Here is an 18,348-nt window from a genome sequence, read left to right as displayed (position 1 = left end):
ATGATTCCAGGCTTAGAAGGCTAAAAATGTACAGTCTTGAGCAAAGAGACCGAGGGGACATGATTCAGTTGTTTAAATTTATTAAAATGAAAAATGTTACGGGGCTGAAGTTTAGCACTGAAAACAGGACAAGGTGTCATTGTTTTAAGCTATTTAAATCTCAGGCTAACATGGATATTAGGAAAAATTATTATTTTAGCCGGGAGTGGAACCTTGGAACAACTTACCGGAAGAGGTGGTAATGAGCAAGGGAGTAGATAGTTTTAAGAGGGCCATTGATCTTCACTGGGGATTGTAAATTGACTAGGACCAGTCTAGCTGGGCCCAGAACCTGTTGCTGGTCGTCAATTTTGTATTTGTATTTTAAGTACGGACCAACTGCTGAAAGTGAGGACTGCGGGGACTTTGGTCGGACAGTATTCACCTGACGTCACTGCGGGTAAAAACCCTCACTGCAGTGCATTGTGGGAACTGTAGCAGACGAAAATCCGGCATTACAGCGTATAATAACACTTGCTTTTGTGTGGCTTATAAACTCTTTTTTATATTTAAAAATGGGAGATTTTTTACGTTTCTAACTAAGAAACGCTGTAAAAGAATGATGAACGATTCATTTGATACGAAATACTTTCTTTATTATCGTATTTTCATGGGTTTAAGCCTCTTTGGTTCCTTATCACAAACATTTTGAAAACTCGAATTCTCTTTTTATTTTCTCCGTTTCTCGGCATTTTCCATGCATTCGTAAGTCTTTTTAAGCTCTAAACATGTTCATTATGCGCATGAAGTCCAGTAATCCTTAAATAAAACGAGTTTTTTTAGCACTACTGACACTGCTGATTGGTCAAAATACCCGCAGACGGACAGCTGATGGGACCGTTGCCAAACCGTGAATAAGGTCCATTGTGGCGATGCCATCTAATAAAAAATTTGTTCTCTTTATTTCGTTTTGAAAATTTGGCAATCGTAGTTTTGATCAAAACTTTTTTTTGTTGTTGTCCGGTGTCTACGGCGTGTTATTAACTTTAAATAAAATAAATCAATTGTGAACACTTCAATGCTCATAGAAAAAAACCAATACGATTATTAGTTTTCTATAAGTAAAGATGTCTCTTTGCTGTGCCTGTAAGTTTATGCAATTTAAAAGCCTCTTCGGGGGTTTTGTGAATTATATCTCTTAAAATGTTCTCTTGCTAACTTTTATCATCGGTAACGATGTAACTATTAAGACTTGTTTAGAAACCAAATTGTCATTAGTATAAAGTGTTTTCATTTTTCTGAGTGATTTATTTCATGCAAATGTGTTTAACTTAGTTTGTTTATATTGCTCCGGCATGTATGCTTCTATGCTCTAATATACTGAGTCATGTTAGTTTTGTAATTGTTAAACGACTTAATCTTCGTTCTAGCAGCATTTCTAGTTACATAGCGAACACTTAGCAGGAAATAATCTTTCAGAATTTACAATTAAACTTTTTGCAGTTTTGTTCGTTTACTTTTGTGAGAACATTTGTAAGTTTTCAATTGTGTAAAAGGACAATTATAAATTGCAGGTTATATATTCAGAATTTTAAATTATTTTTGCAGACGGCCAAAAACTTTTTATCGCCTGTTATTTCTATAATTTCGTGAATTGCCGGAGATATTTCGAAAATGACAAACATATATGTAAATACTTCTGTTTTTTTTATTGCAAGAATCGATGGCTGTGTAGCAGTATATTAATCATTGTTTCATCCAGATCAAAAAAGGGACAGGGTACTTTCTGACAGAAGGGTGTTTCAATTCAATTAAAATGGCATTTTCTCAAAGGAACTTATAAAAAGTGGATAGTTCTGTAGCACAAACTTCCCTCACCATTCTGGTAAACAAAGGAAGTGTGGGAGTTACCTTCCAAGTAAGAAGATTTTTGTTTCTCATCAAGTATTGATTCCATGTGTCAAGTTAAAGGGGGCTTATTAGTTCCATAGTTAGATAAAAATATAAAGTATCTGCGCACACAAGTCAAAACTATCTGCAAGTATTTAAAAAAATATATGGTTGGTGTTTAAAATTTTCAGTAATGCAATGTTTATTGTGCTTTTAATTATGTATCCATGAAAGCAAGAGATTAATTTCATTAATTTATCTACAAATTTTCAAGATAAACATTGTTGAATATTGATATTAATTTTAAAATTTTTAGAGAAGTTCACATTTGCAGTAAATGTATCCGCGCACGGCGTGTGCGTCTACATTATCTAGCTATGATTAGTTTCCTCATAGAAGAAAATGAAAAAGGTTTATAACCTTCTTTCTACATTTTTAAAACAGTTATTTTCATTTTTCCAAAAATAATGCTCTCTCAAAATCCTTTTTTCTGAAGATATCCTGAAAACTTCAGTTTCAAAAACACATTGGGAGTGAAACTGCTTGCTTTTTCTCTATGATTACTTTTCTGCTTAGATCCTACTGGGCGGACGTTAGGCCATGTCAACCTAGTCGGAGACCAGGGGCCCATCATGGAGTCGGTCATATCGGCCGTATTATAGAGGGAGTGCCTGGAGACAAGCTAACCAGGCGCTCACGTTCGCTCTCGGCAGCACTGTTCAGATTTTGACTAAAATTACGTTTTTAAGATTTTAACATCAAGAACTTTTCTGGGCAGAGCCATCAGATTGCCTACCAAAAACAGTCTAAAACTATCTGATAGATATCAATTTAAAAGATTTTAAATGAACTCTCATCCCTCAGCGTCAGCAAAGGTAACCTACAATTGCATCGACTGCGTTCTTGAAAAGAAATGTGAAGAAAACGCCATCTATTTTTTGCTTACATCACCGAAAATTGCCTAAAATATTAAAAAAAAAGCACTAATTTTGAAAACTTCTGCTTCGGAACACTCTGAATACGCCCTCTGAATTTTTTTTTTCTAATACTGTTAAAGACAGAATAACACTTTTTAAGTTTTCAATTATAACAGTTAAAGCAGGAGATTGCAATCCTATCCCCTTCTTCTGACTGTACACAATACTTTTCATCTTGAAATTTCAGTAAAATAATTTTTTGGCTGGGGGCTTAATCCCGTAGCTGCAAAAGTCTAACTCTGCTCATGACAAAGGATGCCATGACATGCCTTCTTAAAAATGGCTGAGGGAAGTCCTATACATTTTTAGTTTGAATTTTTCCATTTTATACAGATAATAATGGTACCCGCGCGGCTTTGTCCGTAGTAGAAAATTAAAAGGTACATTTGGTTCGCTGTATATTTACAAATAACGGATGATGAATTTCTCGTCAATTGGCTATGTTCATTTGTTCGCCTATGTTATGGTTCCTCGTTATGATAATTTCGTAATCTACTCTCCCACATTATGATAATTTGCTGGGTAAATGTTCTTAAAATTGGAATAGAAAAAGAACAAAATTGAATTGAACAGAGTTGAATTGAAAAATCGCTTCGAGGCACACACCCCCATGCTACAAACTAACTTTGTGCCAAATTTCATGAAAATCGGCCGAACGGTCTAGGCGCTATGCGCGTCACAGAGATCCAGACAGAGATACTTTCAGCTTTATTATTAGTAAAGATGTATTGTAATACAAAATAGCTATAGATCTCATTTGCCAATACTTTTCTTTGAATTTTTTATGAAATTAAGAATTTTCAACAAGATTTCTGGAGTTGAAGTTGAAAAGTAATTTAAATTAATGATTAAAAAAAAAGTTAAACCATTATTAAAATTTACTGATTTAAAGCGATTACTTGAAACCATTGACACTCTGATATCTAATGTTTCATTCTTTGCTACTTCTGTTTGTTAAAATTCGAAATATTATAAGTAATTTAAATAATTGTTTTTGAAATTCAAAAATTTTTTGTAATATATTTTTTCATGTTTCTTTGCAGTGAGCTTTGAGGTTCCTGAGCAACCTGTTTTGTCTCCAGTATCTGGAAGTATATTTGAGAAGCGGCTGATTGTCAAATACATTCAAGAAAAAGGGACAGACCCAATTAATGGCAAAGAACTCACCGTAGATAGTCTGATCGATATCAAGAGTTAGTAGCTTTTTAGATTTCTAGTTGTAGAAGTTTGTTTGGAAAAAAATAAATATCTTTCACTCTATTTATTTATTTTTTTAATGATAGGATATGCAAGGATCGTCCTCAATTAATCTGCTGCTTCAAAACTCTTGCTGTGACTTCTAAAAACTTAAATTGTCATTGCAGCATTTAAATAAATAAATTAAAAAAAATAAAAATAAAACCAAACCAATCATTGGGTTTATGAAAGTTCAATGCATAAAAAATTCCTATTGGAAATTTTTACTTTTGATGCTGAAATATGTATATAGCAGAACTAAAACTTAATATTAATTTTTATAATATCAAAATAAATTAATATTATTTTCTGCAAAACAACTTGAACTGACTCTTTTCTTTGTATTTTTATAGCTCCCTCTGTTGTAAAACCAAGACCACCTTCTGCCACCAGCATTCCAGCAATTTTGAAAACACTTCAAGATGAATGGGTAGATAAAATATATTCTATTATACAGGGCTGCAGAGTCGGAGAAAAAATAACTGACTCAGGGTATTTTAGCCTTTGACCCCGACGCCTCTACCACAAAAGCAATCTGACTCCGACTCTTGAAATTTAAAATCTTAGACTCCTGACTTGGACTCCTTAACCCCCAAAATCAGTCTGACTCCGCAGTCCAGCTATTGAATGTATTAGTTGTTTTAATTAATGTAAAGACACTAATTCTTTAAAGTCTGGAATGTACATAAAATTTAATGAAATTATTTAGGTGTATGATTATTGTACAACTATACAACACTGCCATTTTGGCATTGAGTGATGTTATGTACATTTCTTGGATGGTGGTGACCACCACTTTGAATTAATTTTATTTTGCTATTTTTCAATATTTTTGATTTAATTATATAATACTCTCACACGTTTATTAACGGAAGCAGGAAGTCTTTAAGTATCTCTACAGTGGATTCTTTCCAGGACATTTAATGCCATTAAATCTAAGGCTGAAATAAAAAAAAAATATGCCAGTTCAATGTAATAAAAGTTCACTTAGGTATGTTCAGATGGAGAAACCAGTTGATTTCATAATGTTTTGATGCAGTCATTGTTTAATGCAGTGAGTGTCCGCAGAATGTTTTCGTATACGATCGTCTAACCATTATTCTATTAGAATGCTTTTGGTTAATCACCGGTAAACCAGAATTAATCAGTCGCTCTGTTTGTAAAATACTCTTACTGTCATTTTTTTTCAACTGTGTGACCAACCTTTGGCTAAATCAGATGTGTGGTTCTCTCCTTATGACACATCTTAGTTGGCTTCTTATTAATAGAGCCTTGAGAATTCAATTTTATTAGTTTTTTTTCTTTTATATCAATCCCCCCCCCCTATATTTTGAGTATTGATTTGACTGATAAAATTGTAAAATATATGGAATGTACTGTAAAAATTGCAACAATAAGCAATCAATTTAAATCAATCACCTTTACGTTAACTATTTTCCTGTCTTGAAAAACAAATTGTAAATTTGGTTTTTCAACTTATAAACAAAATATTTCCAAATATTATTTAACTCTTAAGGCGACTTAAATATTGATTTTTTTAAAACTAGAAAACAAATAAAACCAAAATGTAAATTTTATCAATGTATTTTTAGTGTTTTTTTTATTAACTTATGCAGGAAGAAAAAAAAAAAACTTGCTTCTGTAAGTTGTTATTGCAAATTCTATTTTTGTAGCTTTGGCGATTTTTTTTTTTTGTAGGACGGGAGGGGGGGGGGGAGTCTATCGTTTTTTCCATGGCTTATTCATTTATGGTGAGAGTTTGCCAACCCTGTGTATGAATATGCAGGTAAAAATTTAGTGTTTTTTGATTGATCTATCAATGCTATAATTATTTAATTCTTGAACATCAATATTTTATCTCTAGTTTCAGTAAACCTGTGCCCAAAAATATGATAAATATGTAATAAATATTTTTTCATCATTCTTTAGGATGCTGTTATGCTGCACAGTTTTACCTTGAGACAGCAATTGCAAACAGCACGTCAAGGTAAATTATCACATTTTATTTCTCTGTTTATTGTATTCTTTCATAGCATTCAAATATAGAAAATAAATAACTAAATAAAAGTTTAATTACGCATATAATTGTATCTCACTTTGCTGAAGTTTTTCTAATGTATACCATTGCACTTTGTCTAAGTATTATGACAGAGAGTTGACCGATACTGAAAACATTGAATTTTTTTTACATTCTAGAAACACTAAAAATTTTCTGGAAACTTTATTGAAATACTGGAAAAATATTTTAAAAAAAATAGTGTGAACTATGTACCAATGATATGAACTGAGAAGCAAACATACTGCAGTCCGAGAATTCTCAGCTACTGATCTGGCATATTGCCACTGGTCTGGAAAGATGTGCCTGTTCTTCGGAGATTCTTACTTGTACATGTTATAATATTTTCCATATTAGGAAAAATGACACTCATACAATAGTTTTGGGTTAATTGGGTTTTGAGATCATGTTTAAGACTTTTCTGTGATTTTTAAGTTTATAAAATATAGTAATGTGTAATTAGTGCAATATTATTTATCTTTACATTTACATATTTTTGTAAGCAAACCATCATGAAAATCTTACAATTAATTTCCTTAATCTTTAAAAAAACATATGTGTACCCCGTGTACACAGATAAGTTTTAAAGGATTTTCAAGAGTGGCTTCACTAGTATTAAGTCGAAACCGCCAATGCTGCAACAAACTTCATTTAATAACCTAATCATTGGGCTTTCCTTCTCAGTGTGTGACATTTTGGCTGAAGTAGAAGCAACTTAGTTTTTTTGTGCCATGAATATATCTACTTTTGTGCCAACAAAACAATTTGCGAGAAAGTTTTTTTCTGCTTCCATTTGAAGAGAAGTGCAGCTGAAGGCCATCAAATGCTGCAAGAAGCTTACAGAGAACATGTTTCATTGATTTCCACATGTGAGTTTTGGTATAGACTTTTATAAATGGTGATTTTAATACCAATGACAAAGAGCGGGATGAACAGCCACAAAAGTTTGAGGATGCCAAATTGGAGGCTATATTGTACGAAGACTAGTACCAAATGCAAGAAGAACTAGCGAAAACATTAGGAGTGACTCAATAAGCCATATCCGTGAGTTTAAAATCCATGGGAAAGATACAAACGGCAGGATATTGAGTTCCGTATGACTTAAAGATGATGCACGTCAAACGCCGTTGTTTAACTTGTGAGCAGCTGCTTCAACGCCAAAAAAGGTTTTTGCATCGTATTGTTACTGCTGACGAAAAATGGATCCATTACGATATACCCAGGTGCAAAAAATCATATGGGCTGTCCGACCCTAGGCCAAAATCAAGGCCAAAGTGGAATATTCACGATCGCAAGGTCATGCTCTGTATTTGATGGAAAGAATTGAGCATAGTGTACTATATAAGAGCAGCAACTACCAGGTGAAACCATCACAGGACAACTTTACTGAGCTCAATTGATGCGTTTGAGCCGACCATTGCAGGAAAAATGGCCAAAGGTAATTTTGCAACATGATAATGCTCGGCCGATTGTTGCGCAGCCGGTCAAACATAGCTTGATACGCTGAAATGGAAAGTCCTACAGCATTCGCCATATAGCCCAGACATTGCCCCTTCAAACTACTATTTGTTTTCGTCGATGACGCATGCTCTTGAGGATCAGCACTTCCCCTCTTTTGAAGAAGTCCAAAATTGGATCAATTCGTGGATCGCATCAAAAGACGCATCGTGTTTTTGAGATGATATCCAAAAATTGCAAGAAAGATGGAAAAAAATAGTGGCCAACAATGAACAATATTTTGAAAAATGTATATGAAACCATTTTTTCACTATAAAACTTTATTTACACTTAATAAAATATCCTTTGAAATGTATTTGTACATCAGATAGTAAAGCTTATTTTTATCATTATTTTTTTATAAAGAGGCTTTAGGCCACAATTCCCCCCGCTCCCATACTTTTACCTGTTACCAGACCAAAAGAGGATCAGAAATGCTGCTGTAGTCAAAAACTGTTCAGAATTTTTCATTTTTCAAGTGAAGATTTGTTTAGCTTTATAAATGTAACTGTTATAAGTAATTATATGTCCCAGAAGTAAGTTTTAAAAACAGTAAAACATTGAATTTTTCACGAATTTCTTTCAAGTTTAATTTCTAAGCTAAATTGCTTGCACATACAAGGTTTGTACGTCCTTAAAAACCTTGAAAAGTTCTTGAAAAAAAAAGTTCATTTTCAAATGCAAACCTTGAAAAAGTTTCTTAGTGCCATAATTCTTTCAAAAATCATTGGATTGTGCTTAAAATTTTTATATAAGTATTTCACCAATGCAATTTTCTGAACATGTGTTTCATTTGCTACATCGCGAAAAATTGCTTCCATGTTTGAGATTTCAATCCCTTTGCATCTTGTAAATATTTTGAAGTTTTTTACAATCGGAAGTTAATTTGACATGTGGTGGCTCAGATTAGTGTTTTTTTTTTTTTCAATTTCAATATTTAACAAAGGATCTATTTTGGACAACATTGATTTTGCTTGAATTTTGCGGAAAATTGCTCTTGTGTTTGAAATTTCACTCTTTTTGCATATGCTACCTCAGATTATCATATTTTATGTTTAATTTTAGTAAAAAATAAACGAATTTATTTTTGGAAAACATGCCAATCTTGTTGCATCTTGCAAATATTTAAATATTTTGGCTAATCAGATGTTATTTTCACTTATGCTATCTTAGATTAGCATATATTGTGTTGAATTTTAGTAAAACATAAATAAATTCATTTTATGGGAAACTTGCCTACATTGAACTTCGTGAAAATTTGTTTCCCTTTATTGAGGTTTCAACACTTTGCATGTTTTAAATATTTTTATATTTTTGGCAATTAGAAATTATTTTATCACATACTACATCAGATTAGCATTTCATATTATTCTTTAATAACTAAAAAATCAATTACTTTTGTTTTGTTTAAATGCATATATACTGTGTGTTATGCTTTCACCTCTATACCTCCAATTTTACCCCTTTACCTCAAATGTTCAATTTTTGTTGGGTTATAGGCACTTTGAACAGCTTACCAGAAGAGTGAATTCCAACAATAACCCATTTGTCATAATGTATGTCCCTTGTCATCACCCATTTCAACTTCTTGTGAAACTTTTTGATTTGGAAATATGGTTCTATGAATCTGAACTTGCACATTATTGACTATTTAAAGGTCAAGATTCAGAAAATTTCTAAGTGGCCAGTGGTGACCCAAAAAACTTGGTGGCCACCTCTGTCGGCGAGTGTTGAAGTACAAAATGGGAGAGGAGTTTTTACTAATTTCATAAAAAAAACAAATAAATAGAACTTTACATAATTACATTTTAAAAGCTATAAACATGCATTTCCCCCCCCCCCCAAAATAAATAAATGAATAAATCCAGGCCTGAAATCTGCAGACCCCGCAATGCGGGAGGGCACACATCCTTAAGGGGCCCAACTGCTTAAGAAATTGAAGACAAAACGGAAACAAAATAGTGCTAATACTAATTAACGTTACAAAAATATACTGCTGGCCTCTAGGGAGGGGCCCTACAAATTTTGTTGCAAGGGGGCCCAAAGCTTATAGACCCGGGCCTGATTAAATGAGTGAAAAGTCGGCAGAAAACTGCATTTCAGATGAAATTTACAAAAAATACAATTTGTTTATAAAATTTCACTTTTCCAGAAAATAATTAAAAAAGAAAATTCTGACCCTTTTTTGTTATTTTCAGTAGTTTAAACGGAGATAGGCATCCATTTCTGTTTTTTGGAAACTTAAGCAATTCAAGTCTTGTCTGCTTCCATCTTGCAAATGACCAAACATGGCGACTACGGGAAAAATTTAAGATATGAATGTAATTTTAATGATTAAAGCCCCTCAAAGTACAGTGATTTAGATGAAAGAGTTTTTAGCCCATTAGCGTCTAAGCAATATGGATAAAATAATGTTCTGAAGATAAAATTTGAAGGAAAAACTTTTGCATTTTTCAAGAAAATAATTATCCAGGAGAAAAAATACGGCACATTTTGCATAATGTTCAATTGTTTGCATTGTTTTGCAATAGACATCCAATTCTATTTTTGAAAACTTAGGCACTTCAAGAATTTTGTCGACTTCCATCTTGGAAGTGACCAAATATGGCGACGGAGCAAAATATTAAGATTTAGGTTTTTGAATTTGTCGCATTAAAATAATTATAAAATGTAAAATCCTTATTAAACATCAATTTAATTGAACTGTTATAGCTTTTGGCACATTAGCGTCCAATGCAATAAGGATAAGATAAAATTTTAAATACAAAATTTTTCATTTCTCAAGAAAACTTTTAAATAATCTTTATACATAAAGGGCTACTTCTGTCCGGATGTCCGGGGTAAACTTCAAAACTATTATACGGATTTGAACCATTTTTTCCACATAGATAGCTACATTATCAGGGAGCAACTTAGGCTATAATTTAGTTTAAAAAAGTTATGATGGAACACAGTAAATTTCATGTACTTTCCCCATGAAAAGATTAAATATAAAACCCATTGTTGCCAAAATTCTTTGCCTAGCAACAACAATAGTAATAGTAATCATAATGAAAATTTTGAATCAAGGCTTCTCTGGAGCAAACATGAATTTAAAATCATTTAAATATTCGCAACTCCAACGAACTATAGGGGGCACTGAAGTCACTGTCTAATGGCGGAATTGAAAACTAAAACAAACGCACATGGTAACGAAGAAAATGCTAAAAGTGTTGTGATTTTTGTTCGTACGTATGATTTTTTCGCTTTATTCTTTTTAAATTAATTTTCAAAGTCTTGTTGATATTCTGACCCACGTAGAAAGAAATGAGAATTCAAGAAGCATTACTAAACGTCAAACATTAATGCAAAGTACATAGTTCATAGCTCTAAGCAGCCATTTTCACGATGTCGAATTCGATATTTATCAATTCTTGATAAAACTAAATAATAATTGTGGCCTGACAAGAATAACAATTAATGCTAGAAAATTTAATATGACATTACGAATTATTACCAAAAGAAGATGATACTTCTTTGCTTTGCTTTGGCTAGCACTTGTTTTCCATTTGTAGCTGAGTTATTTCTCTTGAATTCCCGAATCGGTTAATTTAAAAATTTTCTGTTTCGATTTTTCTAATTTCTGAGTTACGATTTAATTGTGTCATGTTATGCAAATCATCAACAAAATTCTCACGGATATATGGTGGTAGTTTTCTTTTCAGTTAATTGACAATTATTTCTTTTTACTTATCGAATTCTGTAATCTTACTACCATTTTATTGCACTCATGATAAAAATTGAAAATGGTTTAACTAAAAACGCGAAATCTCGCCAAGGCTACTTTTGCTCACACAATACTAAGACTATAACCCTAAACAAATTTGGCGAAACCTTTCAACTGAGAATAAAAGGAATAAAGTAAATTCTTTCTCGGTTATTCATTTTGTTCTACGATAATATATTCAAGAAAATATTTTGCATACTGTCCATTCCAACTAAATTCTGCTGTAAAATATGGTAAGTTTAATTAATTTAAGATTAAAAAAAAACCCATATTCTTACAAATTCATACAAAACAATAAAATTGTTTACCTTGTATAACGTTATCCAAGTTTGTTAATCCAGAATTTTCGCTTTCACCAATTATTACGGAAATAATGAAAACTAACATTATTTTGAGAAGCTCGAGAATACTACTAAGGGATGAATTAATTTCTGTAGCTGAAAGCAAACTAAGACACATCGATTGCGTTAATAAATACTCAGAACAAACTGCCTGTGTTTACGTCAACAGACACACGTGGAACGCTTCATTTGCAGTTTTGCAAATCACCGCAAGGTAGCGTATTCGAGCGCTGGAGTTCCGAATTTGGAAACTCTACTTGCACACTTGGGGAAACATAGTAGAGAGATTTTTTTTTTTTTGTGTGTGTATGTACTAATGTACTATTTAATTAAATAAAGTGCACAGTTTTTTTAATGATCTTTGTTTTTGTAGTTCATATTTTCGAAATTCTTCAAATTTGTATATGCTTAAATGTTGTGCTTTCGTTTCTAACTGAATACTACTTTGTTCTTTATACTTATTCTTATTTTACTTTTATGGGTAAGGAAGAAGCTCGATTTTTAATCACGTCAAAGCAGTATGTTTTGAGTTCTTTCAGTTAAAACAGAAAACGAAAGAAAGTAGCGATTGTTTCTCATAATTATTACTGACCCAGGCAATGCCGGATACTTTTGCTAGTAGAAAATAAATAAATAAAATACTTTACTGCACAATGTCATTAGTTTCATTAGTTTGCATTTCAATAAACATAAAATTCTGCTTTGTTTTTGCAAACTTAAGTACTTTGTGTATTTCCATCTTATGAGTGACCAAATATGGCGTCTATTTTTCACACGTATTGTCGTTCTGGCCAAAAAATGATCTTTCTTGATGTGTTTATCCTCAGGCGTATGCTTCAAAAGCTATTTATTTTCTTCCACCCTCTTGAGTTTGTGCCTAATTCCTGTTCATCCCAAGATTTTTTTTCTAGGAACAATACGGGGGAAAATGGCGACTGAAAACGTTTTTTTTAGATCGCCACTTTTTCAAACTAGGTCGCCACTTGGCGAGTGGGGACCGTGAATCTTGACCTTAAGACTATTACAACTTATTCAGTAAAAGCAGGCTGAAGTTTACATTCAAAGTATTTATCTCTTCTTAAGTAGCTTTTGCGAACTTTGAGATATGGAGACTGAACTGGGGACTTGCATAAAATGTTTTCTTTCTTACTTATTTTTAAATTTACTTGAGGGCGGCTGAAATGCCTTATTGGCAGAACAACAACCAGAAATTGCCTTCTGGGTGATGTTTTTGGGCCTAACCACCCTTATAAGAGTTAATTATTATCAATATAGGAATTAAATGTTAAAACTGGTGGGGGTGGGGGGATTCAAAACATTCTCTGTGGCTATTCTATTGAACTTCGGTATTGTACTTTCTTCCTATAAAAGTTAAAAGCATTCATGAAAGGTTTATTTTATTTTTTTTAAAAATATTTGTTTGCAGATTCTATAAAGTATACTTCTCTTAATGTGGAGATTTGAAAATTAAATCTCATTGGATCTGCTCCTCTTTATGACCGAGCTTATCAGACATTTGCAGAAACCTTTCGACTCAGTGGACCTTTTATCAAAGTGTCTTTTGTTGTAGAAAAGGCAATTTTGTTTTCCTTTACTTTTTTATATTATTGCTTATTATTTATAAGTTTGAATTTGAATGAAATCTGCATATGTTTTTCGTACAAAATTATGATATTGCCTTGAAAAAATTTTTTTTTTGCCTTGAAAAGTACTTGAAAAGTGCTTGAATTTTTTCTCCCTGAAGGGTATAAACCCTGACATAGCTTTTCGTAGTTTAGATTTTGAAAACTCAAACCATGCTTACAGTAATTTGATGAGAGATTCTAAAAAAAATTTTGTTGCTAAAGTTTGCGTATTCAATTGTTATTTCAGTTGTGTCCCATTTTATATACCGATGATATAAAGCTACATCTGACAATTCTGAACATTGCAATATTTGGGGTGTAGTGAAGACCTGTTTACTCAAATGATGTAAAGTTATAGAGCAGTTATAAAAATATTTTTACTTACTATTTTTATTAGTATGTGTCAGTTTCTTTCTCTTAAAATGTTTCTTTTGCATAAATTTTAACATATGTAATTGTTACTTTGCAGAATTATCCCATGCTTTGTACCAGCATGATGCTGCTTGTCGTGTCATTTTGCGACTCACCAAAGAAGTAACAGCAGCACGTGAAGGTAAGTCAATGCCGTTTTTAGTTTTATTTTTTTTACTTGGAGTTATTTGATATTGAGCTTTCCCTCATAAGGACATTGTTGAAAGGTTGTGTAAAGCAGAGATTCAGACAGCTGGACATAAACACTGTTGCGCGTCAAAGTAAGTTTCTAAATTTAAAAACTCTTACCATCTATTTAACTTCTTCAACGCTTCCAAAAGTCGCGGGGCAATGAAATCATTTGTACTGAAGTCTTCAGATATTCCTTCGTGTAGAAATTGTGACACAAACACTTGAACTTTTTTAACTTAGAAAAATTTAATTACAGCACAATAAACTACAATTTTAGTTGCAAATATAAACTTGTTAATTAATAAACACAACATAATGAAGATATCGGCAACGAACTCTCTCGAAAATAAAATCTCAAGAATTTTTAATATTACATACTGCTATAAGAACTGCTACGAGGTGCGCGAGTCCGGCTAATTTATTTAAACTTAACTACTCAGTTCAGTTCAGTTCTTGGGCGTTTTCCACACTCCCCACCTTGAGTTCAGGGCTCGGGACTCCGGAACTCAACTTCAATGCTGTCAGGCTAGGTGATGAACTGGTGGTGGTGGTGCAACACAAATCCTCAAGAACAGTCACAGGAGGGGGTTTTAACTTTTGAAGCTCACAAGATGACACCGCTCCCAACTCCAGAGAACACAACTTTTTAACAGGACGAATGAAGACACCCGTTTTTGTCTTGACTTTAGCAACTCGCACACATCCATCCTTACTTGTGAACACTTCTAGAACTCTTCCGAGAGGCCAGTCAATTCTTTTACAGTTATCTGTCCACACGATAACTAAGTCACCAACTTTTAGAACTGGAGAATTATTTCTATTAGTCACAGGTTGTCGCAACTGTCCGAGATATTCCACTCGAAATCTCGAACGGAGATCTTTTCGTATTTTCTGTGTATACGCGTGACGTTTATTTAATTTCTGATGATCCAGCACATCTAAGTCTGGAACACCGATTTCTCTAATCTCTTGCAAAAACATAGAAGGTGTAATCGGGGTAAGATCTTGAACGTCATCACTAACGTAAGTCAACGGTCGCGAATTTATGATACTCTCACAGTCGCAGAGGACTGTTAACATCTCTTCATAATCCAACGATGTTTGACCCAAAACTTTTCTTAAAATTCTCTTCAAAACTCCTACTAACCTTTCCCAAAATCCTCCCCACCAGGGAGCAGAAGGGGGGATAAAAATCCAAGCAATAGAAGAAGCAGTAGTTTCATCTTGAATCTTTTTCCAATCAATCTTGCTTAATTGGTTTTTTGCGCCAACGAAGTTCTTTCCGTTATCGGAATAGATAATTGACGGTCTGCCTCTTCTCGCGATGAATCTCCTCAACCCCAAAAGAAAGTTATCTGTAGACACTGAAGTCAACATCTCAACATGAACAGCTCTATAAACAGCACAGGTGAAAATCAAAATCCAAACTTTTGAGTTATCTTTGAGGATCAAGGGTCCTGCTAGATCTATTCCTAGAATTTCGAAAACTGATGCATCTTTTACACGATTTTCCGGTAAAACACTTTCCTGAACTTCGGGCGGTTTAGAGTTGAATCTTCGACACACAATACAGGACTTGATTGCCTTTTTAATGGTTTTCCGGCTCTTCAAAATCCAGTACTTTTCTCGAAGCGCTGACATAAGCAGTTGTACGCCACAATGTCCTAACTCTTTATGTTTCCACCGAATAAGACTAAGGACAACCGGGTGTTCGGAGGGAAGTACAACTGGAAGCCGAAAATGCATGTCATCATCTCTAAAAAATATCTTCGTTTTCACTCGAATCAAGGCATCGTCGCCTACGATTGTATTGATCGATCTTATTCTTGCGTCAGGATTTCTTCCAAAAGCTTCTGATTGAATTTGCTTTAAAATTACTTGTTCAGCCTTTTGAAGCTCTTTACTGTCAAGAACACCAAATCGTCTATCTTTTTTGGATTTTTTACAATTTTCTACAAATCTGTAAATCCACGCGGTGATTCGTAGTAGTTTAACGTAAGAAGAATATCTGTAGTAGTATTTTCCCTTATCTTCGGAGTTAGTAGCTGTGATTATAACTTTCTTCTTTTCTGCGTTCACTACTTCCATGGCAGGCAGAAATTCGTCTTTCGGCCAATATTCGGCAGATCTCTTCAACCAGTCCGGTCCGCACAGCCATTCCGTACGCAATAGCTTTCCTAAGGTACATCCTCGGGACGGAATGTCAGCTACGTTCATTACTCCTGGTACGAATCTCCACTGTTCAATTTTTGTCAGTCTTCTGATTTCTTGAACACGATTTTCTACGAATGTTGCCCACGGGCCTTCCTTTTTTATCCAAAATAGCACATCCATAGAATCTGACCAAAAGACAGTTTTTACGGCTTCGAGACGTAAGTCGCATATGATGGTGTTTGCTAATCTAGCTCCAATCGAACAAGCTAAAAGTTCAAGACGAGGAATCGTAATCTTTTTTAAAGGAGCAACTCTAGCTCTAGCGGCAATCAAATGACAAGTTACTGGGGATCCAACCTGTTCCACTCTAAAATATATGCACGTAGCATAAGATGTCTTGCAAGCATCACAAAAAATGTGTAAAGTTATGTCTTTAAGAGTAAATGGCAATTTGGATAAACGTCGGGATATTTTTAGACTGTACAATTTTGCAATCTCATTTTTCCACTTTTCGAAACGCTTCACTAATTCATCGGGAAGCCGAGAATCCCACGAAGCTTTGATTTTCCAACATTCTTGTAAAATTATTTTGGGTATCAAAGTTATTGGGCAAGTAAAACCAATCGGATCGAAAATTTGATGTGTAACGGACAAAATAGTTCTTTTTGTGATTGGTCCATCTATTGTTATTTTTCTGACATCGCACGACAGCGTGTCTTCAGCGGTGTTCCACAAAAGTCCTAAAACCGACACCGGTTCACTTTTTTCCAAGTTAGCGATTTCAGGAATTAATGCATTACTCTGCCAACCTCTAAGATCAAATTTTGCGGATGATAAAAGCCTACAAGAATGTTCACGGAAATTTTCTAATTCTGCTACGCTGTCTACGCTAGCCACACAATTATCCACATAAAGAGAATCTCTAAGTTTTTGCGCAGTTTCTTTAAGTTCATCTGGGGCTTGATCGAGATGGTAAGCAAGTGTACCGGCCAGAAGAAAAGGGCTGCAACTTACGCCAAAAACGACACGAGCGTGGCGATAAATTAGTGTCTTTTCTGGATTGCCCTCTGCCCACCACAAAAAACGCAAAAAATCCCTATCGGCTGATTGCAAAGCTATCTGTAAAAAAGCTCGACGAATATCAGCAACCACCCCAAACTTTCCAATCCTGAAACGGTTCAAGATGGTAGGGATCAATTCTATCAAATTAGGCCCTTTCTCGATGCAATCATTAAGAGATAAACCTCCTGGTAAATGAGCGGATCCGTCAAAAACTGGACGAATTCTAGTAGTCGAACTTTCCTTAACTACTGCTCTGTGTGGGAGATAATGAGAAGCAGTTTCAGTTTTATTTTCTGAAATTGGAATTTTTTCTATTATTCCCTCTGTTTCCCATTCACAAAAGACATTTTCGTAGTCCCCTAAGTTTCTTGTATATTTAAGATTTTTTACCGTATTTTTCAAACGTTTTTCTGCCAAATTTTTATGATCATTTAGCAAATGAGGATCTTTTACCCACGGTAAAGAAACAATATATCTCCCATCCTCTTGCCTTCCTATTGTATCTCTAAAATGCTTTAACGCCAATTCTTGGGATTCTTTTTTATTTATTTTCTCACCTGGATCAAGAATTCCCAAAGAATCTAAATTCCACAAATCATTTATTTTAGCGTCATTAACATGAAGAGATAACAGTAACAGTGAATTATCTACGTTAGCTTTATTTGAGTCTTTTCCCATGAGTGTCCATCCCAACTTAGTTTTAACAGCAACTAAACCGTTCGAAAAATGTCTGATTCCATTCGTGTATAATTTATCCGCTATATCCGCTCCTAACAACATGTGTATTTCATTATTATTTTCTTCATACAAACATGTTTTACTCATTGACGATATATCACTCAAAAATATACCAGCCCGCTTCAAAATTTTAATACACTGACCTGTCTTAGCCTTCGGAATAAAAGCGCAAATTTTCTTCTGATCCATTACTTCAATTTGAAAACTATGCTTCCGATCAAGACTACTCAAGAGCACAGAATAACGATTATGCTGTTCTGTAGTTTCTATCCCTCCAAAAAGCCCATGCTTAACAATTTCAGTTCCCGAACTCTTTAACCCCATTTTATTTGCAGCAAATTCCGAAATGTAACTTTTTTGTGACCCTGAATCGACAATTACACGCAGTAAATGTTCTAAACCTTGATTTCGAATACGCACAATT

General features: G+C 33.8%; 1 protein-coding gene across 1 annotated transcript in view; it reads left to right on the top strand.

The window, feature by feature from the left end:
* Positions 1 to 988: 988 nt before the first annotated feature.
* LOC129221611 (pre-mRNA-processing factor 19-like) overlaps positions 989 to 18,348 on the top strand; it is a 46,852-nt gene continuing 29,492 nt past the window's right edge. The window contains exons 1-5 of the mRNA XM_054856131.1: positions 989 to 1,125; positions 3,890 to 4,039; positions 4,436 to 4,512; positions 6,012 to 6,069; positions 13,837 to 13,920. Of these exons, the coding sequence (XP_054712106.1) occupies positions 1,107 to 1,125; positions 3,890 to 4,039; positions 4,436 to 4,512; positions 6,012 to 6,069; positions 13,837 to 13,920 (388 nt within the window). The 5' untranslated portion in view covers positions 989 to 1,106. The remainder of the gene's footprint in view (positions 1,126 to 3,889; positions 4,040 to 4,435; positions 4,513 to 6,011; positions 6,070 to 13,836; positions 13,921 to 18,348) is intronic.

The sequence above is a fragment of the Uloborus diversus genome, chromosome 4 (genome assembly GCF_026930045.1).
Source record: "Uloborus diversus isolate 005 chromosome 4, Udiv.v.3.1, whole genome shotgun sequence".
NCBI classification, from domain to species: domain Eukaryota; kingdom Metazoa; phylum Arthropoda; class Arachnida; order Araneae; family Uloboridae; genus Uloborus; species Uloborus diversus.
This window is presented reverse-complemented; position numbering and strand designations above follow the sequence as displayed.